Source organism: Giraffa tippelskirchi, chromosome 1, assembly GCF_054371585.1.
Source record: "Giraffa tippelskirchi isolate mGirTip1 chromosome 1, T2T-mGirTip1v1.2.pri, whole genome shotgun sequence".
Taxonomy (NCBI): Eukaryota; Metazoa; Chordata; class Mammalia; order Artiodactyla; family Giraffidae; genus Giraffa; species Giraffa tippelskirchi.
The window spans coordinates 80,240,992-80,268,872 of NC_137275.1; the positions used below are offsets into that span (position 1 = coordinate 80,240,992).

A 27,881-nucleotide genomic window follows, 5' to 3' on the forward strand; every position below is an offset into this window, starting at 1 on the left:
ATACCACGCAAATTCTCCAGCAACGCAGGAACATAGACCTGAGCATCAATATACAGGCTGCCCAGAGGCACACCAAATCCATAGACATCTCAAAAATTAATACTGGTCACTCCATTACACTCTAGAGAGCAGAAATCCAGCTCCACCCACCAGAACACCGACACAAGCTCCCCCAACCAGGAAGCCTTGACAAGCCACCTGTCTTTCCCAGTTTTGAACAACCTTGTTAATATATGGTCTTCATTTATTTACATATACAAGAATACAAAACACAGCTAAGAAAGAAAAATTTGAACCACTATTCTCTCAGTTTAAACAAATGAGATATGAGAGTCAAAGCACCCCCAACCTGCTCCCCCAGAATATGTATTAATAACAATTTAATCCATTTCTCTGGTCCCATCATACATTAGGGACTTCACTGGTGGCTAAGACGGTAAAGCGTCTGCCTACAATGCGGGAGACCCAGGTTCAATGCCTGGGTCAGGAAGATCTCCTGGAGAAGGAAATGGCAACCCACTCCAGTATTCTTGCCTGGAAAATCCCATGGACGGAGGAACCTGGTAGGCTACAGTCCATGGGGTTGCAGAGTCAGACACAACTGAGCGACTTCACTTTCACTTTCATCATACATTTGACAAGAGAGTATCTAGTAATCAAGTAAAAAAAGCCAGTTAAGGGGAAAATTTTACTCTGTTCATGGTTTCCAGTGAAACATAGATTATATTAAAATAAATTTAGAGTATCAGTCTGAAATATCACTGTCTGCCTTAATGAAAAGTTGTCTTGATTTGAATATTGTTTGTAGGTTTCACACACTCCAGTGGTCCTCAATAAGGAAAACAATATAAGTGTCAAATATGCTAGTAATTTAATCTAGTAATCAGTTATTGACATAAATCTATAATATTTGAAACCCTTAGGAAGCGACTAGAACAGAAAGAATGTACTTACCAAAAACTAGATTGTAAAACTTAAGTTTAAAATGTGATGAAATCTGTCTAAAGTGGTGAAGGTGATGATACTAATGGGAAAAAAGGGGGACATAGTTGAAAAATCCATGGGGATTCCTCATAATAGGCTTAGCAATTAATTAAAAAATAAAAGAATATTTTCCAGATATAATTGTTATGGTCTTCCTAGGTGGTGCTGCTGGTAAAGAACCAGCCTGCCAATGCAGGAGACATGAGAGATGTGGGTTTGATCCCTGGGTTGGGAAGATCACCTGGAAAAGGAAATGGCAGCCCAATCCAGTATTCTTGCCTGGAGAATCCCATGGACAGAGAAGCCTGGTTGGCTACAGTCCTTAGGTTAGCAAAGAGTCAGACACAACTGAAGAGACCTAGCACCCATGGATGCATATATAGTTGTTATATTTGTGGAATTGTCAATTGATCCAAGTAATAATAGGTTTCATTAGAGCTAAGTTCTATTTACTTCTTTAGTCCTCTCATTTGTAATGAGGTCAGCTTGAATGTCTTCTTTAATCCATCTTTCTCTTAGTAGTGACATATGCAGACTGTTCTTTAACTGGGAAAAGATTCTAGGCTTTTGATGAAGCTGTAATAAAACTAAGGGCATCTCCCTGAGCTAAGCATGCCATAGGCACTCAGTGAATTCGATTTTCTTTCATTTTTATATGCCATCTTGTCTAATTTCTACAATGATGCTTGCTTTCAGGTTTGGATTGTGTATTGTTTATTTAATAGTTGCTAGACAGGACTATGAAATAAATAGAACATATAGAAAAGCTTTTACCTTTTAGTATCTGTTACTGCACATATAGCCTTCATTAAGAACTTGTTTATAATTTTCAAGGGAAATAAAAGGAAAAATTACTCAGTGAGTTGTGGAGTGGTAGAGTTATAATTAAAGGATTGTTGGCAATGTTATTTTGGAGAACAAAAATAATTCTAAACCAAAAATAAGAAATAATTTCATACAGAAAAATCCTCATGTTTGGTCAAATAAATAACTACTTTCCACTATCGAGCACATTACCTCTCTTTCAACAAGATTATACTTGTTGATATCCCTTGATATCAAGATTATATCCCTTTAGATATAAAGAATATCCTTTACCTTTTAATCAAAGAAATGGATTGAGGGTGGACAGGAATAGTAGCACTCTAAATCTGAGGGAGTTAGAACATCAATTATGGAATCACACATACCTGGATTGGAATCCTAGCTCTACGATTTACAAACATTTACCATAGATAAATGACAACCTCTCTGAGCCTTGGATTTTTCATCTATAAAGTGGAGAAAATAATAGCATCAGAAAGTAATAACATGGGGCTGAGAGAATTAGATGATGTAATAAATATAAAAACTCTTGGCACAAGACCCTACACATTGTAATACATGATAAACGCTAGTTAGCAGTTTTTCTGTTATCCACAATGGTTCCTATTCTTTTCTCCCTTACCAACATCTTATTGCAAAAATTTTCAAATATATAGAAAAACAAAAAATTTTACAATGAGCACCCATATACGTTCCACCTTTGTGCTGCAATTAATATTTTACCATACTTGCTTTATCACATAACTATTTATTTCTCCAGGCCTCTATCCATTTAGCAATCCATCTGTTCTGTTTACTGTTGCATAATAAACTCTCTAAAACTAGTGACTTACAATAGCAGTCATTTTGTTATACTCATGGATTCTGTGAGTTGGGAATTCAGACAGGGCATTGTGGGGTTGGCCTATCATTTCTCTACCATGTCTGAGGCCTCAGCTATGAAGGCTTGATGACTGGAGGCTGAAATCATCTGAAAGTACCTTTACTTACAAGTCTGGGGGTTGCCAACGTCAGATATTATTTTTTTAATTTATTTTTTATTGATGTATACTTGATTTACAATATTGTTTTAGTTTCTGGTGTACAGCAAAGTGATTCAGATATATATATATATATATATATATATATATAAATATATGAAACTGAATCTTTTTTCATATTCTTTTCCATTGTGGCTTATTATAGGATATTAATGTAGTTCCCTATGCTATACAGTAGGATATTGTTGCTTATCCATTCTACACATAAAAGTTTGGCTCTGCTAACCCCCAAATCCCAATCTGTCCCATGCCCATTGGTAACCACCAGTCTGTTCTCTGTGTCTGTGAGCCTGTTTCATAAATAAGTTCATTTGTGTCATATTTTAGATTCCATGTATAATTAATGTCATATGATATTTGTCTTTCTCTTTTTGACTTACTTCACTTAGTATGATAATCTCTACGCCCATTCATGTGGCTGCAAACAGCATTATTTCATTTTGTGTTATGGCTGAGTAGTATTCCATTGTATATGTATACCACATCTTTCAGATACCATTTTAAATAGTTATGTATGTAATACATGGACATGTGAATGAAATATTCAGAATCTTTTAGACTTATAGACATAAAAGCCAATGTTCTACAATTAGGATTTGTTAAATGAGACTCAAAGTGGAAAAATCTGACAATAAATAATTATTAGGGGAAGTGGGCATTTCCCTTTCCCACCTCCCCCTGGTGCTGGTATAATGTTAATGAAAAAACAAGAGATAAATCAACTATATTTTAATAAAAAAACAAAACAAACAAAAAAGAGGAAAAATTAGTCTTTGGAAAAAAAGCATAATATTTTCTTTGCATTTTTATTTCCTAAATTCATATATCAGCCAAATTTCAACCACTAGCTGGGTAAACTTGGACAAGATACTTAATCTTTCTAAACTTCTGTGAAGTTTAAACTTCTGTGAAGTTTCTCTGTCCTCATGAGAAGTGATTTAAAATTGTTGCTACCTCATATGGTTGTTGTGAGAATATGCACACAAAGCACAACCTAGTGCATTGTGAACAGTAGCACAGAGGAAAGAGGACGTTATTATGTGTTATTCTTCTTAAGTTAGATAAGCAAAACTTCATGCAGTTATTCAGAGAAATACACTTTTCCCCTTTCTATTGCTCCATCCCATGAGAGAAATTCACTTATTACATAAATATTTATTGAACACCTACTCTGTGCCAATCCCTGTGATAGGTGCTGGGGATATATTAGTGCTTAAGACAAATTCTACCCTCATGGTGCTTATGGTCTGGAAGGCAACAGTGACATTAAACAGTGATTACTCAAATTACTGTGTAACTACTGTCATAACAAGGGCTGTGAGGGGAAAGTACAGATGCTTTACCCCCCCTTTTTTTTTTTTTACTTTACTGTATAAAGTATTTATTTACTGTATAAATGCAGTATGCGGGGGTGGATAACTTACTCTGAAGAGTCAGAAGGCTGACCCAGGAAAGTGACTTCTATGGTGAGATCTAGTCAACAAGACAGATTTGTAGGGTTGGCACTGACAGGAAACAGTGAAATCATTCAAATATATAAATAAAGTCACAAAAATATCTCATTTCAGCTGAAGATTTTTTATTTAAAAGTGATAGAGGAAATTTTCTTTAGAGTTCTTATAGTTAGAAACTGTTATTATGGGATACTACTAGATTATTAGACTCAATATAAATATTAAGAACATTTTATTTAGTAAAATACATTTAAGTGGATTAATGTGTTACAAAGTCAGGTGTTGAGTATTAAAAAGCTAGAATTTAAAAAATCAACCTTGCTAAACTTCAAGTTTCTAACATGCAGTGTTGCAGTGGATAAGGTTTTATTTGCCTTGGGGAGTTTATTTTATTTGTTTGTATTTTTAGGCATCGTGAAGTGGAAAGAACTTTGACGTCAGGAGGCCTGGGTTTTATTTCTGACATTTGCTCACTGGGGAGCCATAGGCAAGGCATTTAAACTACAGTTTCCTTTTTTGTAAAAGGAGATATTAGTTACAAAATCATGACGGACGCTTAGCAGAGGAGCCCTGCTAGCTTAGGAGATGACATGTTGGTATGTATTGGGGTCAAAAGGTTCCTGAAACCCTGTTCTTCTTTCACCTAAACATGTTTGCTCCTTTTTGTCTGGCTTTGTGACAGGAAAGGGTCAGGTGTCTCATTACCTTAAGATTGAAAGGAAAGAGAGAGATAAGATTAACAGCTTTTGGTAACAGTATTGGAACAAATAACTAATAAGAGCAAAAGTTAAGAGTAAAGAGAACATGATGGGAATTGAAAATTTATCACTGCAGCTACATGGGAGTCTTGTAACTTCTGAGTGGTTCTTGGAGTAGAAAATATCACACTACCATGAGAACCAATCTATTCTTATTCTCTCAGAATGTTTTCTTCTCCATCTCGCTCTTCTTCCTAAGCAACTTTCTGCCTTCCCTCATCCTACATTTTCTTCTTCAGTCTCCTTATCACTTCTCCTTTGTTTTCTTTGCTTTCTCTCTCATACTCTTTTCCCTGCTCCTTCTACTTTCCCCTTTCTATTGTTTCATCCCACAAAAATACAATCATCAATGAAAACTTAGGGAAGCAAAAATGCATTTCAATAAAAACTTTAAAAATTAGAATCAGTTGTTATAACTACATGAAAGTGAAAGTGTTAGTCATTCAGTCATGTTAGACTCTGCGACCCCATAGACTGTAGCCCACTAGGCTCCTCTGTCCATGGAATTCTCCAGGCTAGAATACTGGAGTGGGTTGCCATGCACTCCTCCAGGGGATCTTCCTGACCCAGGGATCGAACTTGGGTCTCTCACATTGCAGGCAGATTCTTTACCATCTGAGTCACCAGGGAAGCTGTTACAACTGCATAGTACAACAGCAAACTTGTCAAACAAATAACATTGAAATGTTATTCCTCAAGTAGCCCAGTACTACCTGCAAGTCTCTATTTGAAACATAGTATCCTCGCACTCAGAGCTTCCCAGGTGACTGACTCAATGGTAAAGAATCCACCTGCAGTGCAGGAGACACAGGAGATGCAGTTCAGTCCCTGGGTTGGGAAGATCCCCTGGGGGAGAGCATGGCAACTAGTTTCAGGAAATTCTATAGACAAAGGAGCCTGGCAGGAGTTGGGGGAGGCTACAGTCCACGGGGTCACAAAGAGTCAGACACAACTTAGTGACTGAGCATGCATGCATCCTCCCAATCACATGGTGGCGCTTACATGTTTTTAAGGGAAAAAATGTAATGAGTAAGCATTGTGTTTATGCTCAATGTGTAGGCCTCTCTGAGTTGAATATATTATGCTCTGATATTGTCAGATAATGTTATTGTCATTTTGCAGGTGGGCTCTTCAAAGAAATTATTTGTCAATCCACTCCAAAGAGTGGTTACATTTATATAGATAAAATAAACGCAGGCAAATCAATCTGATGGAAAAATAAAACAGTAGATTGCCTTAAAGTTTGTGGAACTCACCAGGGTAATTTTTATCTTCAAAAACCAAGAAGCAAATTATTTTTGGTGAAATAATTTATATACAATATTACATTTATTGATACATAAAAGTAACCAAATGTCATTATTTTAGAAATGGTACTGCTATAGCCCAGAAAATTTCTCAGCATCTCCACCATTTATTACTACATGGTCCACTAGCCAACCATTTTGGAACAGATTGGCAGAGAAGGAAACTGCTCTTTTTAAATACCGGAGTCCTTACAGGTACAATGGAGTGCTCTCCAATATTATTCTTTAGGCTGGAATTGATTTTGAAAAATTCTTTTCAGTAGATAGACTGTTTGATCGAGTCATATTCTTACAGATTGCCTAGGGTTGGGTTAGAAAGGAAGCCACTTAGAAAAAATGAAAGAAGTCCAAAACTTCTGGCTCTGTTAACTAAAGTGTCTCATTTGTTACTTAATATGAGAGAGAGAGAGCTAAAGAAACAAAAATTCCAAACTGGGAGCTCTTAAAATCATTTCGATTCTCAACCTTTTGATAAGGAGAAGTTAAGGTAGTAATTATAAACTTGTAGCATGTGCATGCACAAAGGAGAAACTTTATGCTTTATTACTCTTAGAAATAAATATTAAGAGAATCAGCATGCTTGCAAAAAGATAAGAAAAAAAATTTTTGTGTGTTTGAGTTGAAAATGTAAGCAGAACTTTCATTCTTAAGGGAGCCATCCTCTAGAGACTGGATTGTACGATAGTTTTTCTTTAGCAATTCCAGAAAAAGCCAGAATCCTTTCTTTGGAAGCTGGAAAAACAGGAAAAATCTGTTTGTGTTTTGCTAGTAGTGAAGTCTAAATGACCTGAGGGATGGTAGATAGCTCATCCAGGAGTTAATAGTTTCCAAGTAGACTGCTTCCTAAATGTCAGGAAGACCTTAATTTAAAATGTTCCTCAAACAATAAATGCTGGAGAGGGTATGGAGAAAAGGGAACCCTCTTACACTGTTGGTGGAAATGCAAACTAGTACAGCCTCTATGGAGAACAGTGTGGAGATTCCTCAAAAAACTGGAAATAGAACTACCATATGAGCCACCAATCCCAGTGCTGGGCATACACACTGAGGAAACCAGAATTGAAAGAAACACGTGTACCCCAATGTTCATCACAGCACTGTTTATAATAGCCAGGACATGGAAGCAGCCTAGATGCCCATCAGCAGACGAATGGATAAGGAAGCTGTGGTACATATACACAATGGAATATTACGCAGACATTAAAAAGAATACATTTGAATCAGTTCTAATGAGGTGGATGAAACTGGAGCCCATTATACAGAGTGAAGTAAGCCAGAAAGAAAAACACCAATACAGTATACTAACACATATATATGGAATTTAGTAAATCAGTAAAGATAACCCTGTATGCGAGACATCAAAAGAGACACAGATAAATAGAACAGTATTATGGACTCTATTGGAGAAGGAAACGGCAACCCACTCCAGTATTCTTGCCTGGAGACTCCCAGGGACGATGGAGCCTGGTGGGCTGCCGTCTATGGGGTCGCACAGAGTCGGACACGACTGAAGCGACTTAGCAGCAGCAGTCAGTATTTGTTGATCCCTTGTCTCCTTGCTTCCATAAATCCTTGACTAGACTCCTTGAGAGTAACAAGTGAGTTTTAACCTATCTTAGTCAAGAAATCGGAGAAGGCAATGGCACCCCACTCCAGTACTCTTGCCTGGAAAATCCCATGGATGGAGGAGGCTGCAGTCCATGGGGTCGCTAAGAGTCGGACACGACTGAGCGACTTCACTTTCACTTTTCCCTTTTATGCATTGGAGAAGGAAATGGCAACCCACTCCAGTATTCTTGCCTGGAGAATCCCAGGGACGGCGGAGCCTGGTGGGCTGCTGTCTATGGGGTCGCACAGGGTCGGACACGACTGAAGCGACTTAGCAGTAGCAGTAGCATGGACTCTATGGGAGAGGGCGAGGGTGGGATAATATGGGAGAATGGCATTGAAGCATGTAAATTATCATATGTGAAACGAATCGCCAGTCCAGGTTCGATGCATGATACAGGGTGCTCGGGGCTGGTGCTCCGGGATGACCCGGAGGGATGGTATGGGGAGGGAGGTGGGAGGGGGGTTCTGGAAGGGGAAAACATGTACACCCAAGGTGGATTCATGTCAATGTATAGCAAAACAAATAACAATATTGTAAAGTTAAAAAATCGATAAATAAACTAATTTAAAATTTAAAAAAAAAAGCTAAAAAAAAATGTTCCTCAAGTAGGTAAAATAGAAGCTTAGAAATTCGGTATCTTCAGAGTGAAGTGTTTTAGTAATGGGGGAAAAGTGGAAATTAGGCACTTAAACAAGGAAAAGTTTGAAGGCAAACCCTTGTTAGTACTCTCCCACCCTGTGCTGGGGAAGATGTGTTACAAGCATCCTAACTGACCTACTGAAGTAGTCCCCAGCAAAAGTCCATCTGGTCACTCAAATAGGTTGAATTTCTCTTTAACTTCATCCACCTCATCTTACTCTGATCCTATTCTTGTTTGCAAACTTTTAACCCAAATTTTATTTTTCAATTAGACTTTTCTGGAAGTGAAATGCCCTGAACCTTTCAAATTGCTTCACAAGTATCCTTTATTTTAAATTGATAAATTGAACATCTGTGTTTTTCATTAGCTTCTAGGGAGCTTTAGTATTGGCATGAATGTGTCCTGAAAGTCTGGTCATGCTGTTGCTGCGCTCAGTTGCTCAGTGGTATCTGAACCTTTGTGGCCCCATGGTCTGGGGCCTGCCAGGCTACTCTGCCCGTGGGATTTTCCAGGCAAGAATACTGGAGTGGGTTGACATTTCCTACTCCAGAGAGTCTCTTCGATCCAGGGATCCAACTCACGTCCCTTATGTCTCCTGCATTGGCAGGTGGGTTCTTTACCACTAGTGCCACCTGGGAAGCCCTATATTTATTCTGCAGTTGGTCTAATAAAAGTGAATTTCTGAACATGCTTGGTTTTCATTGATGACGATCTCATAAAGATTTATTTATCCTGAGAATTTAAATTTGAAAAAACCTGCCAATTGTTTTCTAACTCTTTAAGAGCAACACAGATGAACTAAAACCCACATTCCTTCACTGAACCTGGAAAATAGTTTGTGAAATCTTGCCACTGGCTTCCCCCGTGGCTCAGTGATAAAAAATTTGCCTGCAATGCAGGAGACCCGAGTTCAGTCCCTGGATCAGGAAGATCCCGAGGAGGAAATGGCTACCACTGTAGTATTCTTGCCTGGCGAATCCCATGGACAGAGAAGTCTGGCAGGCTACAGTCTCTAGGGTTGCAAAGAGTCGGACATGACTGAAACAACTGAGCATGCACGCATGTCATGTATAAAACTTATTTTTTATTAAAAATTATGGGTTAAACTTTAAAATTACATTATTGATGATGGCCATTGAGGCTGAGTAATGGATCCATTGGGAGTTCATTAACTTATTCTTTCTATTTTGTGTATATTTAAAAATTCTACAATAAATATTAAAACAGAAACAAGCAAAAAGATATATCAGGAGATTTAAAATTCATCTTCAAAGAACTTTCTGGAATTGAGGTAATGTGATTTGTTCACTGCCTGGATTTCCAGTGTATTTGTCTCCACAACAAGCAAAACTTGAGCTCAGGTTGCTGGGGCAATGATATCAGGTGTCTACCAGCTCTGCCTCTGCTGTTTCTTTGCCAGAAGGTACTATATTTGGATCTATGTGTAACACTTGACACTTTGGTTCAAGTTGTAATGAACCAACTCATTTCTTTTCTAAGAGGGTTTGATATTGTTTGCTCCTGCTGAACATATTGAAATATCTGTGAAATAGTCAAGATTTTGATTTTCCTAGTCGTGTTTCTGCTTTCTTTTAAAATAATAGATGTCCTCCTTGTATTCTAAGACTTCTGTTCCCTTATATACCATCAGGATCTCTTGTTCAAAATTGATACATGTTTTTGTCTTTACCAGAAACACGTAAGTGTTTCAGAGACTAAGTTCTGAAATAAGGACCCTAATTATTATGGTGAATATATGAATTATATCTAATTCATATATCATGTAATATAATATCAATTTAGTATGAATAAAATTTAAAATATTATAAATTTAATAAATAGTAAATAATGTATTTTATAAGTAATATAAAATTATATTAAATATAACAATAAGGCTACAAGAAGTTTTCAAGTAATCTGACCAGATAGAAAACTAGAGATGCCTTGTTTATTTCCCTTAAAGATTAAATCCTACATAGAAAGGCTTATCAGCCTAATACATTTCATTAAAGGAGATATTCAGTTGATGTTATTTTGGAAAATTTGCCTCATTTATCTCACTGATGTATTCATTTTGCCTATGTTTTTGTAGTACTTTTTGTCAAATTACTTTAATAATACAATATGTTGAATGAATGTCTTTGTTTAAAAAATTAGCAATATTTTCCTTTAATGTTTTATGTAGCTTTGATTAAGACTATTCTTTTAAAATTGACTAAGGTATATTTATACCAAATTTGGAAAATTCACAATACTGGAAAAGGTCAGTTTTCATTCCAGTCCCAAAGAAAGGCAATGCCAAAGAATGTTCAAACTACCACACAATTGCACTCATCTCACATGCTAGTAAAGTAATGCTCAAAATTCTCCAAGCCAGGCTTCAGCAATATGTGAACCGTGAACTTCCAGATGTTCAAGCTGGTTTTAGAAAAGGCAGAGGAACCAGAGATCAAATTGTCAACATCCGCTGGATCCCCCAAAAATCAAGAGAGTTCCAAAAAAACATCTATTTCTGCTTTATCGATTATGCCAAAGCCTTTGACTGTGTGGATCACAATAAACTGTGGAAAATTCTGAAAGAGATGGGAATACCAGACCACCTGACCTGCCTCTTGAGAAATCTATATGCAGGTCAGGAAGCAACAATTAGAACCGGACATGGAACAACAGACTGGTTCCAAATAGGAAAAGGAGTACGTCAAGGCTATATGTTGTCACCCTGCTTATTTAACTTATATGCAGAGTACATCATGAGAAACTCTGGGCTGGAAGAAACACAAGCTGTAATCAAGATTGCCGGGAGAAATATCAATAACCTCAGATATGCAGATGACACCACCCTTATGGCAGAAAGTGAAGAAGACTTAAAGAGCTTCTTGATGAAAGTGAAAGAGGAGAGTGAAAAAGTTGGCTTAAAGCTCAACGTTCAGAAAACAAAGATCATGACATCCGGTCCCATCACTTCATGGCAAATAGATGGGGAAACAGTGGAAACAGCGGCTGACTTTATTTTTGGGGGACTCCAAAATCACTGCAGATGGTGACTGCAGCCATGAAATTAAAAGATGCTTACACCTTGGAAGGAAAATTATGACCAACCTAGACGGCATATTTAAAAAGCAGAGACATTTCTTTGCCAACAAAGGTCCGTCTAGTCAAGGCTGTGGTTTTCCCAACAGTCATGTATGGATGTGAGAGTTGGACTATAAAGAAAACAGAGCGCAGAAGAATTGATGCTTTTGAACTGTGGTGTTCGAGAAGACTCTTGAGAGTCCCTTGGACTGCAAAGAGATCCAACCAGTCCATCCTAAAGGAGGTCAGTCCTGAGTATTCATTGGAAGGACTGATACTGAAGCTGAAACTCCGATACTTTTGGCCACCTGATGTGAAGAGCTGACTCATTTGAAACGACTCTGATGCTGGGAAAGATTTAAGGCAGGAGGAGAACGGGATGACAGAGGATGAGATGGTTGGATGGCATCACCGACTCAATGGACATAAGTTTGGGTGGACTCCAGGAACTGGTGATGGACGGGGAGCCCTGGCGTTCTGCAGTCCATGTGTTTGCAGAGAGTCAGACATGACTGAGGGACTGAAATGAACCGAACTGATATCAAGTACCTTGGTTAAATAAAAAATTAAATATTAAAAATATCTAACAATTTTGCTTTATCTAAACCAAATCTGTGAATATTTTGTTTTTTCAGATTTAATTTGGATGTTTGAATTTGTATTGATGCAATAACCATATACATGTTCTCAAATTTTCCTTCCAAGTAGATTTTCATAGAGAAGACCAAATATTCTGTGGGGATTTTAACTTGATTTTTTTCTCTCTTTTTCATATATTGAAAGATATATTATTATTACGAGGCCCTTTTCTGTAGGGAAAGCTATGACTCAATATAAATAATGGTTTCAGACTAAAATATTTGAAGAACATTTTCCCTATGATCAAATTTAAAGGTTTATCTCTTAATCCTGAAGTGATTATTTCAATCAATCTTTTTATTTTATTTTAGCTTATTCACCTAATACTCAGTTATACAAAGACATAAAAATCATCAAGTTTACAAATTGAATTAGACCCATATTGGGCTGAATCGGACTTGCTTGAAACGAAATTTTCAGAGATACAAATTATCACAATATACTCTGTAAAAGTACCCACTTATTTTAGTTAAGTACATGTGCTCTATCGCCAAAGTTTTGGTCTCAAAATCTAGCTCTGCTTTGAGGATGAAATATGTAAAAAGGATTCAGAAGAGTATCTAGCTACTGAAAGTGAAAGTTGCTCAGTCATGTCCGACTCTTCGTGATCCCGTGGACTATACAGTCCATGGGATTCTCCAGGCCAGAATACTGGAATGGGTAGCCTTTTCCTTCTCCAGGGGATCTTCCCAACTCAGGGAATGAACCCAGGCTTCCCACATTTCAGGCAGATTCTTTACCAGCTGAGCCACCAGGGAAGCCCAAGGATACTGGACTGGGTAGCCTATCCCTTCTCCAGGGGATCTTCCCAACCCAGGAATTGAACCGGGGTCTCCTGCATTGCAGGCAGATTCTTTACCAACTGAGCTATGAGGGAAGCCTAACTAGGTACTAGATAAGTACTTACTAGTGCATAGTAAGTACTTACTAGTAAGTATTTTATAAGTAAGAATTATTACTCATAATTTAAATATTTTTGAAAGACATTTGTTCCTGGAGAAGGAAATGACAACCCACTCCAGTATTCTTGCCTGGGAAATCCCATGGACAGAGGAGGCTCGAGGGCTACAGACTATGGGGTCACAAAGAGTCTCAGTGACTAAACAACAACCTGTACAAAAAAAAAAAGAAAAGACATTTGTTATGTATATATAACAAATGTATGTGACAATGTTATGTGTATTAATACAATGTTACTATACTTACAACAATGTGTATAAACAATGTGTATTAATGTATATCCAGTGTTATGTATAATAATGAATATAAAAATCATTACTCTTAATTTTCAGCTTATTATAAAAGTGTTAGTTGCTCAGTCATGTCCAAATTTTTGCCCCCCATGGACTGTTGCCCACCAGGCTCCTCTGTCCACGGGATTCTCCAGGCAAGAATACTGGCGTGGGTAGCCATTCCCTTCTCCAGGGGTTGAACCTGGGTCTCCGGCACTGTAGGCAGATTCTTTACCATCTGAGCCACTAGGGAAGCCTTTAATATAAATGTAAAATGTTTTCAGAAAAGAATTTAAAAGTACAAAAGCAAATATGAGTAAAACAAAATTATAAAGAGTGTCACTACCCAGAGGTAATCATTGATATAGCATTCATATCTAGACTTTTTCTATAAATTTTAAAATGTACTATTTAATGTCTAAAGTAATAATATTCAAGTAAAAATGGATGGATTTTGTTATTAATTTAACAAAAAACTACAGTGATTTTGTTAAAGTTTTTAAATTGTGAGAAGCAGGCATCAAACTTTGGCTAAAGAATAATTTAAAAATATGCTGTCATATGAAATAATGAGATTATGAAAATATTTAAAGATTCCAGTTTCACATCTCATAGATTAAAAAAAATGCAACTTGTTCACTTTCTTCATTAGTTAACCTTTTTACAGCTGGCAGAAAATGGCTTTGAGGAATTTCCCAGAATTAGTTTAATGAAATTAAATGCCAATAAATGTATGCACATTACATGCTGGCTGAACTTGATGTGATGTGTATTCCATCTTCGGTAGAATTAAGTATAGTTTTGGTTTATGTTATTGATCCATATTTGTTTCTTCATATCTTTCTATATCTTAAAAATAATTCTAAGCTATAATCAGATTTTTGATGAATTGATTCATCATTCTTAGTACAGCATCTCTTACACTTTGGCTAGGAATGACATGCCTTAATACATTCCACTATGACTACACATGTGGATATCTTCCAATGAAAATATTAGTTTCTTTGCTTTTCCCAGAGTATGTAAATGAATTTTAAAAACATTTAGTGGAGGTACTGTCTTTTGGGTGGAGAGATTTTACTGTAAATAAAGCTTGTTAGAATTAGGTTTTCCCCAAGGATCTTTCCAATCCAAATACCATTTGCTTAAATGACCTTATTTGTACACTAGTCTTGTTAATAATTATGTCTTCATAGCTCTACCAATGATGGAGAGACACATGGTAAAGCTTGAGAAATTCTAAACCCAGACAATGTGAAAAACTACTTAACGGCTCAGCAAAGATTACATCAGTGGATTGGGACAAAACCACACTTAAAGAAATTGAGGTTTATAAACCAATTAAATTTAAATTAATTTGGGGCTAATATAAGCTTATATTTTATGGTGAACTTGGTCAATTCATGTAGTTTTATAAAAACATATATGAGCTGCCTTATTCTCACTATGTATATATTAAATATTCTCTAAAAATCTGAAATTTAGAAAATTTAAGGAAAAAAATTAACAGCCTCATAATCCCATCTCCCAAGATCTTGATTTAATAAGTATTTTATTTGTGATAAATAATTGTGATTGTTGCTAGATCTTTTACTGATTACAAAATTGACAATATACAAATAAAATATTAATTTCCAGATTTTAAGTGACAGTGAGTCATCACACAACATTTTAATCTAATGGGAATGCTTCTAAAAAACAGAAAATCCCTAATTCAAAAAGTCATCATTTAAAAAAATCCCAAAACCAAATCTAGTATTTTCCCCCAAATGAGTTTGCTTTTAAAATCACTTATATCAGCAGAATATGGGACATGGTAAATGGTCAAGAAATAAGCATGCATAGCATTTTAATGATTTATCCAGGGTGGGTGATGATAAAAATCACCAGCAACATATCAGTCAGGACCCTGAGAAAAAACAGATGGTACCCTCAAAGGTATTTAATTTAAAATAATTTAACAAAGGGACTCTGTATAGAGGTGTAAACATACTGTATTCTCCAAAAATGACCTAATATATTTCATAAATAAAATCTAAATTTTGTTTCTTCACATTTTCCTTAATTCTTTTAGTATAAAAGTGTGAGATGTTTTTACATGGATAGCTGACAGTTTTTAAATTTCTCTTTTTGGTTTCCTAACACACTGCGTTTTAATTGTTTTTACATGAATGTAAATTTGGAAACAGGAAAATGAATAAGGTCTTGCCTCCCAGGCTGGGAAGATTGTTTTCTTGGCACTACCAACTAATTGGGAAGCTTTGCTCCAGGCCCATTTCTTACTTTCTTGACTTTCTTCAAATAATGTTTTCTTCAGACACCAAGTTTGTTTTGTTGTTGTTGTTTTTAATTCTGGCTGCATTGGATCTTAGGTGCGCTGTGTGGGCTCTCTTAGTTGCAGCACGCAGGATTATTTGCTCTATGGCATGTGGGATCTTAGTTCCCCTACTAGGGATCAACCCTGCAGCCCCTGCCTTGGATGGCAGATTCTTAACCACTGGACCACCAGGGACATCCCCAGACACGAAGTTTTTTCAGTGATTGACCTACATGTTTCGCTTCTCACTTATCTCCAAATCACGTATTGGTTTATTTTTCTTACTACTCCAAACTCCTCAAAGAATTGATTCTTTCTGGGCAAAACCTCAGACTAGCTAAACCTGGATCTGATCGTGAGGACTATTCCTCCCCTTTTGAAATCTCAAACTTGGAGCTCCTGAGTACTTTTTTCAGTGTCCTTATTATCTACTCTTCTTATTGATACCCCTCGCTGACCAATTGGATCTTTTTGCTTACGGCAAATTGCCAGTGAAATGCATAGTCACTTCACAAACTTGGCCACTCTTCCTTCATTATCAGTCAGTTATTAATACTACCCCCGAACCCAGACTTGAAACTTGTGAGCTACTTTTAAAAAATTTAAACTTCTTTATAACATCTTCCTCAAGCACATGTTTACTCAGTTACCTAAGCTTCATGGATATTAGAGTTCTTAGCGTCCATCCATTAACTTTTTTCCACTCTCTGTGCCTGTTTTAGTTCTGGCCCTTCTCCCAGGACTCTGTAGTAAGCTTTAAAATGACAGTATGCCTCTCTCCCTAGATTACCAAATGTTTCTTTAGGTATTAGAATAGTTAATACTTCCTCTCCATCCCAGATTTTAAACATTAAATACTCATACCTATGAGTGGTTTATCTACCTTTCGGAATTAGGAACTTAGAAGATAAATTGACTTAGGGTAATATAGGAACTTTTCAAATACTGGCATTTTATAGTTTATTGGGTGCAACCGTAAAAACTCATCACGGCCATGCCATTTGTAATTTAAAGTTTCTGTTATTTTTGAAGTACTGCAAGAGGAATTCTGAGTCATATATTGGATAATTAAAATGTTAGAGCAAACATTTATACATGGAGGTAAATACTGTGTTGAGATGGAATATTCTTAAAAACTCTTTCTGCTAAATTAATCTTTTGATCTAATTTCCTTTTCTAATTTTAGCTTTTTGTGTACTGGTTTTGAAAGAGTGAGACTGTTAATACGGTTTGTTTTTTTCTTTTTGTGGTGAGTGCCTTGTTGCTTAGCCCATAGTGTTAATAAGGTTAAGGACATTGGTCTGATTTCCCAATGGTTCAGTAATCTTCCTGCAGTCTGTAGTCACGGACTGTCCTCCAAACCATGACCAACCATTTCATAGATGTTAGTCATGAGGGAGACAGAAAAGGGGAGTCAGGATGGCTCAGTGTCAGTTTATCCTAAAACAAATTAAGGCACATGCCCTCCCAGAAGCAGTTCAGGAGTTTTGCCTTCTCTTATTTAAAAGTGATTCAGCCTTTATTCAGGGCTCCCCAGGTGGCACTATCATAATTTGCTACAGATGACACCTCTGTGGCCCTCAACAGTGTTAGTTGCTATAGTTTTCCATCTTCTTTCTCTGGTCTTTAAGTTGGATGGTTTACTGAATTTCCCGAGATGCAGTGTGTTGAGATGACAAGGACGTAGTTTTTCGAGTCAGACCCTCTGCTCTACTTCTATCACTAATTAGTTGTGTGCCCTTGGTTAAATTTTTCAATCTCCAACTTTCTATTTCTTTCTTTCAAAAAAATAACTATATGGTTGTAAGAATTAAATAATATACATAAGTCAAGAAATAGTACATGCATAATAAATGCTAAAGTTCTCTATCTTTTGTGATACATAAAATCTAATAAGTCAGGAAAGTTTTATATAGTTACCAGTTATTTAACACTTTCTTGGTGCCAAGCATGCTATATATATATATATATATATATATATATATATATATATATATATACACACACACACACATATATATACATATACATATGTAGTTTATATATGTGTGTATGTAGTTTATATATATAATATATATATGTAGTATGTATATATATAATCTCTACTTCTCATGATAACTTCAAAGGGTAATTTATAATTATTTCTTTTAAAATGAAGAAACTGAGATGAGTTTCTATCTGAGGTGCATGGTTCTCACCAAAGCACAGTTTACAGTAAATTAGGGGTACAGGGATATTTCTAGGGAAGTGATTTTTAAGTATCATAGTTGAATGACTACCTGGATATGAAAAAAACCATCTGGGTAATCATTTCACAAAAAATTTGTTTGTGAAAAAAGCAGACTCTTGGGGCCCATCGGCAAGGATCCTGGGTCTGGAGGCCAGGAAATTACAGTTTTAACAAGCTGCCTGTGCCATTTTGATGCAGCTGGTACTTTGGAGAACACTTGGATAAATATCAGCCTATGCATCATACTTGAATTTGGTTCATTTCCCCAACACCCCAGACTTTAAACTGTGGTAGGAGGAGAAAGAGGATTCAGAGGTAGTCTATCATCTATAGGCTAACACTGATTTGCATAGGTAGGTAACACTCCCAACTCTTCACCACCTCAAGATGCTTATCTTCTAGTGATACCTCTACACATTGCCTGCAGTTCTTGATGTCTTTAGTCAACCTGGTTTCATTCAGGATCAAATTAATTGTTTTAGCAGCAAACAGATGAGGAGGAGCAGAGAGAGGACCCTTACAGGGTAATTCTAGCCATTGCCCTGTGGAAGTGTTACCAGCTGTAATCTCTTGAAACCTCAGTTTTCTTGACTATAAATGGGATGACATTTGTCTTATAAAGTTAGAAGAATTATTAAGTGTAGTAAGAGTTATTACATAAGTGTAGTAAAAATTATTACACTGCCTAGTGTATGGTAGGTGTTTGTAAGTGGCAGCTATTGTTACTATTTACTTAATTATTTATATATTTTGGGAGGGAGATGTCAAACATGACAACAAATATTAAAGCACTCTGTAAACCAGTTCACACTAGGAAACCCTTCCCTCCCATATAATCTTTCCGAGAATGTGAAGAAAACTATGGACTAGTGCTGTCCAGTGAAAATATAATAATGTCAGTCAACATTGGTAATTTAAAACATCTTAGCATCCACATTAAAAAACAGGCAAAATTAATTTTAATTGTATGTTTAACAAATATAAAAATTTTACCACTTTAACATGTAATCATCATAAAATTATTAATGACATTTTATATTTGTCATAATAAATCTTCAAAATCCATTTCCATTATAGCACAATTTGGACACTACGTTTTCAGTGGTAAAGTGAAATGTACTCCTATCCAAACACTAAAGTTGTTTATAACGGAGGCATGTTATCCTACTTCAGTTTTTAAATTTAAATTAAACTTACATAAAACAAAAAAATCAGTGCTTCAGTCGCACTAAATACATTTCAAATGTTCAGTAGCTACATGTGATAAGTGGTTACCGGTTTGGACAGAGCAGTTCTGGGTGTTCTCTAGAATTTTGTTTGCATTTGTTGGGGACCAACGGGCTCCATCAGCCTTGCTTTACATGTCCCATGGTTAAGAACTGTCCTTTTCACATGTTGTAAGCCAATTCACAGTTCAAAACAAGCCTAAAAGTTACTTTCTCTTATGTTCACTGAACGTTATTCAAATTTGCTCATGAATAAATCCCTTGGGCTAAATCAAGCACCTTTATAGAAACTGGAAAATGGACTATTGATCTGGACTTAGAAAAATAAGCTGAGGTTACAAGGGCTGAACCACCTTTGGCCGCTGCTCTTTAACACGGTCTTCTTGTTTGATTAGAGGATTTAACTTTTAGATACTAAAGTTGCTGATTTTCCCTTTCCTAACAGGTCAACTTTAAAGTCTTCACTTCTCCGGGCACATAAAGCTTGCTCAAAAAACCAGGCAGTGGCCACTGAACTTGCATAGTTACGGATTTATCCAAAGACCTCTCCTATTTTTAGCCAAAGTAACTGCTTGCCAATTCAGTTTCTGGAGAGAAAAATGCATCCACGACGAAACAGGCAGAGCGGACCTTTGTCAGGTACTGCTCAAAACCCCCTAAGACCGCTCCCACCGAAACTCCGTACTGCAATTGTCTTTCAGCAGCAGCTTCGGCGCTGCAGCTAGCCCACGCGCTAGGTTCAGCCGCAGCCTTCTTTCAGCTCCGAGCTGCCCTGCGGGTCCGGGGCGTGGCCGGGAGCGGAGGGGGCTTGTCCTGCCTCGGGGGCGGGGCCGGTGTGTGTGTTGGGGCGGGGGGGGGGGGGCGGGAGCCAGGAGGCGGAAGTTCCCGCGGGCCGTGTGGAAGGCGCAAGCACCGCGAGTCACTTGTCAGCGCTCGTCTGGTTCGGAGGCATCGCGGCGCCGGACCCGAGGTGAGTGGCCGCCTGCAGGGGATACGCGTCTCGGAACCCGGGTAGGGAGGAGGGAAAGAAGGAATCTCCGTGCACTGAGCGCATGGCGAGAAGTCCTGCTTAGGGAGAGACAGTGGTGCGCCTATCGCTGGGAAGCTTCTCAGGTGTTTGCTGGACGCAGATCTGCGGAGGTGGGAGAGTGGCGTGGGAAGAGGACTACCGGGGAAACGGCGGCGCGGAGGCGGGCTCCTGGCCAGAGAGCGTGTACTGGAGCCCGCGCGGGCTGGGACTAGCACGGCTGAGGCAGGGGCGCAGGAGTCAGGCGAGGGCGGGCCACCATCCGGGTGCCGAGCGCCTCTGGGCACCCACCTTGGAGTCTGGGGATACTCGCGTCCTGCGCAATCTCTTGGAGGTGTGGAGAGGAAGCGGGGCTAATTTTTATTTGCGCTCACTCTACTGAGAAGCATTTATTACACGCTCCCCCCCCCCAACATTTAGGATTGTGTAACCTGTTAGGGGAATAAAGTTTGTTTAAAAAACAAATCGGCGTCCAGGAATAAAGCTTGTTTAAAAAACAGATCTGTCTTAAACGCCCTGTTTATTAATGCTCGCGTACTTGTTGGGGCTTTTTTAGGCTGTGCCTCTAATTCGTTTGACAATAAGTGGAAAAAGGAAGGGCGTATGGATAGGGCAGAGCTTGGAAAGAAAAGTGGTGGCTGCACTGGGCAGGGCAGGTCTAGGGTGTGATCGCCAGATCCTATCCCAAGTCCGCCTTCCTGACCACGAGGACGTTGGAACTCGCCTGCCTCGGAAACAGCCGGCTCGGGAACCTTATTTGGCAAACAGGGCTAGGCGTGAACCTTTCTGCTGGAAAACTGTCTCGTCGGCTACTTTCATCCGCTGCTTGTGGCTTTAATTCTTCCACTCTACCTCCACAGTCTCTCAATCTGGGGAGCAAAAGAATCTCAAGATACATCTTTAATTTCAGACTCTTCTCTGAGCATTTCATCATGAGTTCTTCTTTCCAGTCTTCCCATCCACTGAAGAAGTTAGGATAGAAGTGTGGGAAATACCAAGCTTCCTAGAGTGAAGACATTGTTTGGATTTTCCCTAAAAGAAAATCCAACACTATACAGAAGTTCCAACATTTTCTATTTATTTGAAAGAAGAAAGGCAGCTCAATATTTTCTGCCTCCTTGGTAATTTAGGAAGAGTTTGGACACTAATAACCAGACCTGGAAAAGGCCAATAATATTACTGTTGCTTTGGTTTCTGAATATTTCAAGTCACATGAAACTAGCGAAGGGAAACGCACTGACTAGAAATGAACTGACACTGGTTCTATAGTGTGGCTGTGACCTTGCCGGTTCTAGAGATTTTAATAACAAATGGGAGAAAGCAGGAAAGGAACTCCCAAGTTAAGGGAGTTGCAGGTACATGGGTTAATATATGAATTAAATATATTTTCTTGTAGGGAACAATGGGATTAGGAAAGTTGAGCCTAACTTTCACGTTCTTCTTTTGAGGAAAAGTTAAAGATTAAAAAAGAAGGAGGGGCATATTGCCTGTGAAATATCTGTTGGCTTATACACTTTTGATAAATATTGTGTGCCATCATCCAAATAGTCCTTCTTTACAAGTTCTCAGAAACTGTTTTATTATAGGGAGAAAGCAATTAAATTATGTATATTGGGTGGTGGTGGTGGTTTAGTTGCTAAGTCCTGTCATGTCTGGCTCTTGCAACCCTATGGATTGTGGCTCCTTATTACCTCCTTACTGTTCATTTTTCACCTGTATCTAATAGTTTGATATCTGGTTTGGCCTTTTCATCTTTTTGGAGCCTGTTACATTAGTACTGGTTTTGTTGCCTAGTAGTTCAGTGAACTACTATGCCTGAGGAGAAGCTTTCTCATTTTTTTTTTTTTCTGGTAGATGTAGTGCAGATTTTCATTGAATTTTCTTTAAGAACTTAGACTTATTTGAAAATTTTGCCTCATTTTCTCCATAGGAGAAGATGGAATCTGCTTGCTTTTAATACACCCAGTTGTTCAAATATCTATATCTGCCACTACTAATTGATGTGATGGTGTAGAAATTTTGAATATGTTAAAAAATGAAATATTTTAGGACAGGTAATGATTTGGTTAAACAACACAGATTTTTCCAAAGAAGTGGGTCTTAAGCAGCTTTTTTTTTAGTGTGGTTTTTAAATTATTTATTGTTATGTTATTAATATTTTAAAGAAGAAAATAGTATATTTCTTAGTATTACATTTTAGAAAGTCCCTATTTCTCCTAATTTCTCCCACATAATCACCATAACAACCAATACCAAGCTCTGAATCATGCTTTTGTCCCTTTAGTGTTTTTTTTGGTATATAGAAGTACATGGTACCATGAGAGTCATTTTGAGCTCCCTTCGAGCAAAACATAGAAAAAAGAAAGCACTGAAGGACTGGTGCTTTTCTAAAGCTCTAAACCTTTCATGCAATAAGATTAATCCTATATTCCTACCATGTTTAATCAGTCTTATACACTGTGTGGTAAATGCTCACTCCACTTTGCCTGATGAGATATATATGTAAAACAAAAAGCAGGTTCTGACTCAAATATCACTGTGCTAGAATATTGCCATCCACTCCAGTATTCTTGCCTGGAAAATGCTGTGGATAGAGGAGTCTGGTGGGCTACACACAGTCCATGGTATTGCAAAAGAGTTGGACATGACTTAGCAACTAAACCACCACCACCAGAATATTGCCCATCATTGCCTGTCTGAAGGAAAAGTGAATAATTTAAGTGTGGAAAATACCATGTCCCTGTATGAGAAAATGCAAATTGTAGTTTATGATTAGAGAAAATAGTTTTTATGCATTAAGAAACAACTTCTCATTTTAAAGAATTTATTGTTTGGAAAGCATGAATGAGAGTCTACCATTTGCATCTCTTCATATGTTAAAATAACTTAGGCTTTAGGTAAGTGAAATGGACTCTTGCCAATTGCAGGCAAAAGAGGTCAGGGAAAATCATTTTGAATTAAACCTGAAATACAATTTTGTTCTTTTTTTAATATAAAACAAAGTGTTGTAAGGTACCTTGAATTAAAGTTTGTATCCAAGAAGCCACAAATTGTATTCTAGCAAGTTGTAAGACTGATCAAATGTCTAGAAATATACTCTGATATGGAATTTTTAGACTATGGAAATTGGCGTAAGTTTAGAGATTGCACATTAGCTCATAGATTCCTTTTCCTAGACTGAAATGAGAACTTAAATATAAACTTACTCTGCATATCCCTTCTTTCCCCCAAAACAAAATGCTGAAGATAATTTAGTTGTGTTTATATTCAATACATTTAAATATGTAATAGCTTTTCAGATAAACATCTTTGTTAACCATCTGATTTTCTTTCAGTTTCTTTCATTTTGAGGGATTGGACTTTGCGTCATCAGAACCATGAGCAACTACAGTGTGTCCTTGGTTGGCCCAGCTCCCTGGGGTTTCCGGCTGCAAGGTGGCAAGGATTTCAACATGCCTTTGACAATCTCAAGCGTAAGCAAACTTTACAGATTTTGTTGCAGATGTTCACTCAATGCATAGTCCTAGAAACATCACGGCTGAGTTGTTGAAATCTCTGAATGTCCTGTGCTCTGCTTAATAAAATTGCTTATGGAATATGATTTGAGCAGATTTAGTTAATTGTCATAAAGGATCCGCTGGGGAAGGAAATTGGATAATTGATTTCAATTAAGCATATTTTCCTCCCTCTTCATAAAAAAATGGAAAGTGTTTAACTGGGGGACAGACTCCAGATCTTTGAACTGTCACTGATCTGGACCTTAGATTCTTTATATGTAAAAGAAGGTTGTAACTGTGGGATGTTCACTGTCACTTTCAGCTCCAAAAGCTGTTTATTAGAAACTGTTGGTCAGTATTGGGTAAAATAACAGTTTTGGTGTTATTTCCTCAACTTGCTCTCTGGTAAAGGTGATAGCCTACAGTAAAATGGCCAAAAACTACTTTCCTTTGAAGAGGAAATGAAGGGCTTGGATCTCCAGCTATTGGGTTGGCCAAAAATTTCACTGGGGGTTTTCCATAAGATGGTACAGAATAGATAGTCAGTCTTTGAATAACTGAGATTTGGCTGTTTACTTCATTATGGATTTAGTTTGAATATATTCTGTGTATATATTTTAAAGATACGTTTCATGATGCTAATGATACTTATGAGGGGAGTAATAATAGCTTTCATTTATTGAGACTGGACTGGGTATCAGGCACTATTTCACTTTCATCTCCAATAGGTAATTTTTGCTATTAATTAGTTGTATGACATTTAAAGGATTTTTTGTATATTCAAATAAATATGAATATCTGTTCCCTTTTTACTTGCATGGTAGCATAATATACACACTGTTCCACACATTCCTTTTTTTCTACCGTGGAGAATTTTCCTGATTAATATGTAGAGTTTTTCTTTTTATTTTTAACAGATGTACAGAATTCTTTTGTAGGCAAGTAACATTTATTTAGGCAATCCTCTATTGAAATGCATTTGTACTGTTTCCGGTATTACTTTTATTAGTAATGCTGCAGTAGATATCATATATACATGATTATATATGTAATTTTTGATAGGTTGTGCCAATTTGCACTTTGTGCAATACATGAAAAAACCTATCCTCCAAACAACATTACCAGCAAACTTTTGGACTTTTGCCAAGTTCTTTACCTCCGTCATCTTAGGTAATTCTCACACCAGCCTGTGACATAGTGGTATTATTCTCATTGTATAGAACTGTGCTGTGAGCTCCCATGGCTAATGTGGAAGAGCTGGCTTTCAAGCAGGTATACTCTGCTGCCTGCTCAATAAGCTTTATCATAAATTTAGGTAGATTCTTTCTCTAGTTAGATATTTAGAGGGTTACTTTTTGGTTTAATTATGTATATACTTGTATATAAATATTTATTTATTTATTATTTTTTTTATTTTTTAAATATTTATATATAATATATATACACACACGCACACACTGCTTCTTACAGTATTATATCCTACTTGATTTTGAAAGATTGAAAATAAGTTTGTAACAGTTATGTATCTCAATTAAAATGCTTCAAATCCAGTTTACTAATGAAGTTTTCCTTGTTTTTTGGCTTTGAATTTTTAGATAGTTATCTTTATCTCCAAATTCCGTCTTGATTTCAGCTACTCAGGTTTTACAAGGAAACACATGTATGTAATCCAGTCTGCAAGTTTTAAGGCTTTTCATGGTTGGATGAAATTTTAACTGTAAAACATCCGTGTGAAAATGTGTCTTGTGATTTATTCCTATTTGAGGGGAGCAGTGTCTTTTTGCCTCCTACCAAAGAGCTATTATGCAGAAAGGAACAATATTTGAATATTGTCTTTTTTCGCATTGTGTTAACATCATTTTATATTACTTTTGAATATCCTCGTTTGTGATAATGGACTAAAGAAAAGTGTGGTTTAAATACTCCCATTTTTCGCTAAAAAAATTCAGAGACAAATGAACACCTAATGAAACATACTTTGTTGTTTGATTATAGAAATGCAAATGGAGTATGTAGATGTTGTGTTGCCATACCTTTAAAACAGTTGTCTGTGTTTGTTTTCTGGCAGACAATCTGAGCTCCATGTTGTGATGCTGATACAACAGAACACTGTGTACATACATGTGTGCCCTCTCTTGGCACAGAAGAAATGCTTTCCTTGGGTAGACAGAGTGCTAATTAAAGGGTTTTGAACATACTGATTAAAAGAGACTATGGTAACAAAGCTGCTGAGTTATTTCTGTTCTCTTACAAAAGTCTCTGCCATCTCCTGTGACCTTTCTGGGGCTTGTGCAGTGGGGCATGCAATTCATTCTGGACTGGAGAGGATGGAGGGGGAGGGGGAGGAGAGGGAATGTTGGCGCAACTTTGCTGGTAGGCTGTTGGCCTTTCATTGTAGTTATTTTTAACCCCTTGTGTGGTTCAGTTTAAACATGTGCAGTAACATTGCCTAATAAACATGAGTGCCTAATAACTAATTTATATTGTGGTAGTAAGATGATTAATATTATACCTCATCTTAATTAGTTCTCTGGTTATATTTATTCTGCCTTCATTATGTAAAATTATTGGGATATGTTTCAGTAGTCACCAGATTATTTAATTAATAGTATCAAGAAGCAATTAAAACCTGAAAGCATGCCTTAAAACATATAATTTAGTGATTCTCTTATTTTGATAATGTGTATGGAATTCTTAACAAGGTCTGGCATGATAATTGCTCAGTTATCTTTTACAATAATATGAAATTAAAAAGAAATTATTTAGAGACTTGAAACATCAAATCCCCCATAATTGTAGGGAATAGTTGCATATTTTTTAAATTTACTGTCTGTTGACATTGAAAAAGAAAAAAATGTACAAGTTTGTGCTTAGCTAGGAACCTGCATCTATATAGAGTTCAAAAGTATACAGTTTTTCCTCTGGTCATGTATTATTGTGTTGAACTTCAAAGTGCTATTTATGGTTTCCTTATAGTATTGGAACTCAGGTATCAAATGTATTTGAGATAAAGAAGTCATTGGCTAGGACTTGAACATTCTGTTTTCTTAAGATTTTGTTGTTACCGGCATAGGAATATATTGACTATGACTTGTTTCTTAAAGCATACAAACTATAAAATTTTAGCATTATGCTCAGATTTTGCTCTCCATCTCTTTTGTATGAGTTTTGCATACTTCTTTAGTTGGTATGTTTCTAAGTAAGATTGGTAATTCTTGCAAACTTTTTGAAAAGATCCTCAAATTGCTGTAACTGCCTGATTACATATCATTGTCTTCAATTTCCTATCCTTAAAGTGGCCTGTCGGCTACTGGAGTTTGTAGGCTGTCTTTTTATGACCCTATATTTATGAAATTGCCTTGAAGCCATGGAATGTAGGGATGGTTTCATTGTAGCAGTGTGGGTTTGTTGGTCTTTGCCAATATATTTTATAAGAAGAAATAGGAGACTTGTTGCACAATTCAAGGCTGTATTTTGGCAAGTTGATGACCCTCACCATGGAATTACAAGAAGGATAGTGTATTTGTGAATAACATTTTAACTACAGCATCCTAAAATTCAAACATTCTGCTTATGTTATTTTCTGATATATGATATTAGAATTTTCCCTTAACTCTCAATATTTGGATTTCCTGAAGGTTATCTCCCAATTCTTTATAAACACATCTATAGTGTTTCTTTAGCAGATAAAATGAGGTCAGACATTTCAATACCCAAATAATAGAGATTTTGATTCCAAGAGTTAGGGGAGGATCAGTTGTCATCAGGTCAGACAAGATTTTAGTTGGTTTTGAAAAGCAGAAGAAATTTATCATATCTTGGAGTATGGAGTCCTGTTTAGGAGTATTATTGATACATAGAACAGAGAAAGAACAGTGAAAATGCTTTGCTGTGAATTCATTCATTCAGTAGTTAAAGGGACACTTCGTGGAAGCTATAGAGGAAGAGACAAAGTATTGGGGAGTACAAAGGTTGGGGAGAAAAATAGAGTACTAGACAATGTCATAAGACCTGTCACAAG

At 36.9% G+C, this 27,881-nt stretch overlaps 1 protein-coding gene across 50 annotated transcripts in view; it reads left to right on the forward strand.

Annotated features, from left to right (window-relative positions):
* PDLIM5 (PDZ and LIM domain 5) overlaps positions 1-27,881 on the forward strand; it is a 317,004-nt gene that overhangs the window by 72,719 nt on the left and 216,404 nt on the right. For 23 of the 50 annotated variants that reach the window (XM_081595125.1, XM_081595262.1, XM_081595435.1 and 20 more), the window contains 2 exons: positions 19,782-19,975; positions 23,699-23,836. In XM_081595125.1, coding sequence (XP_081451251.1) covers positions 23,741-23,836 — 96 coding nt within the window. In that variant the 5' untranslated portion in view covers positions 19,782-19,975; positions 23,699-23,740. Of the gene's footprint in view, positions 1-19,781; positions 20,307-23,698; positions 23,837-27,881 lie in introns of those variants that run through there. The other 27 variants (XM_081595034.1, XM_081595147.1, XM_081595320.1 and 24 more) reach the window with 3 other exon arrangements.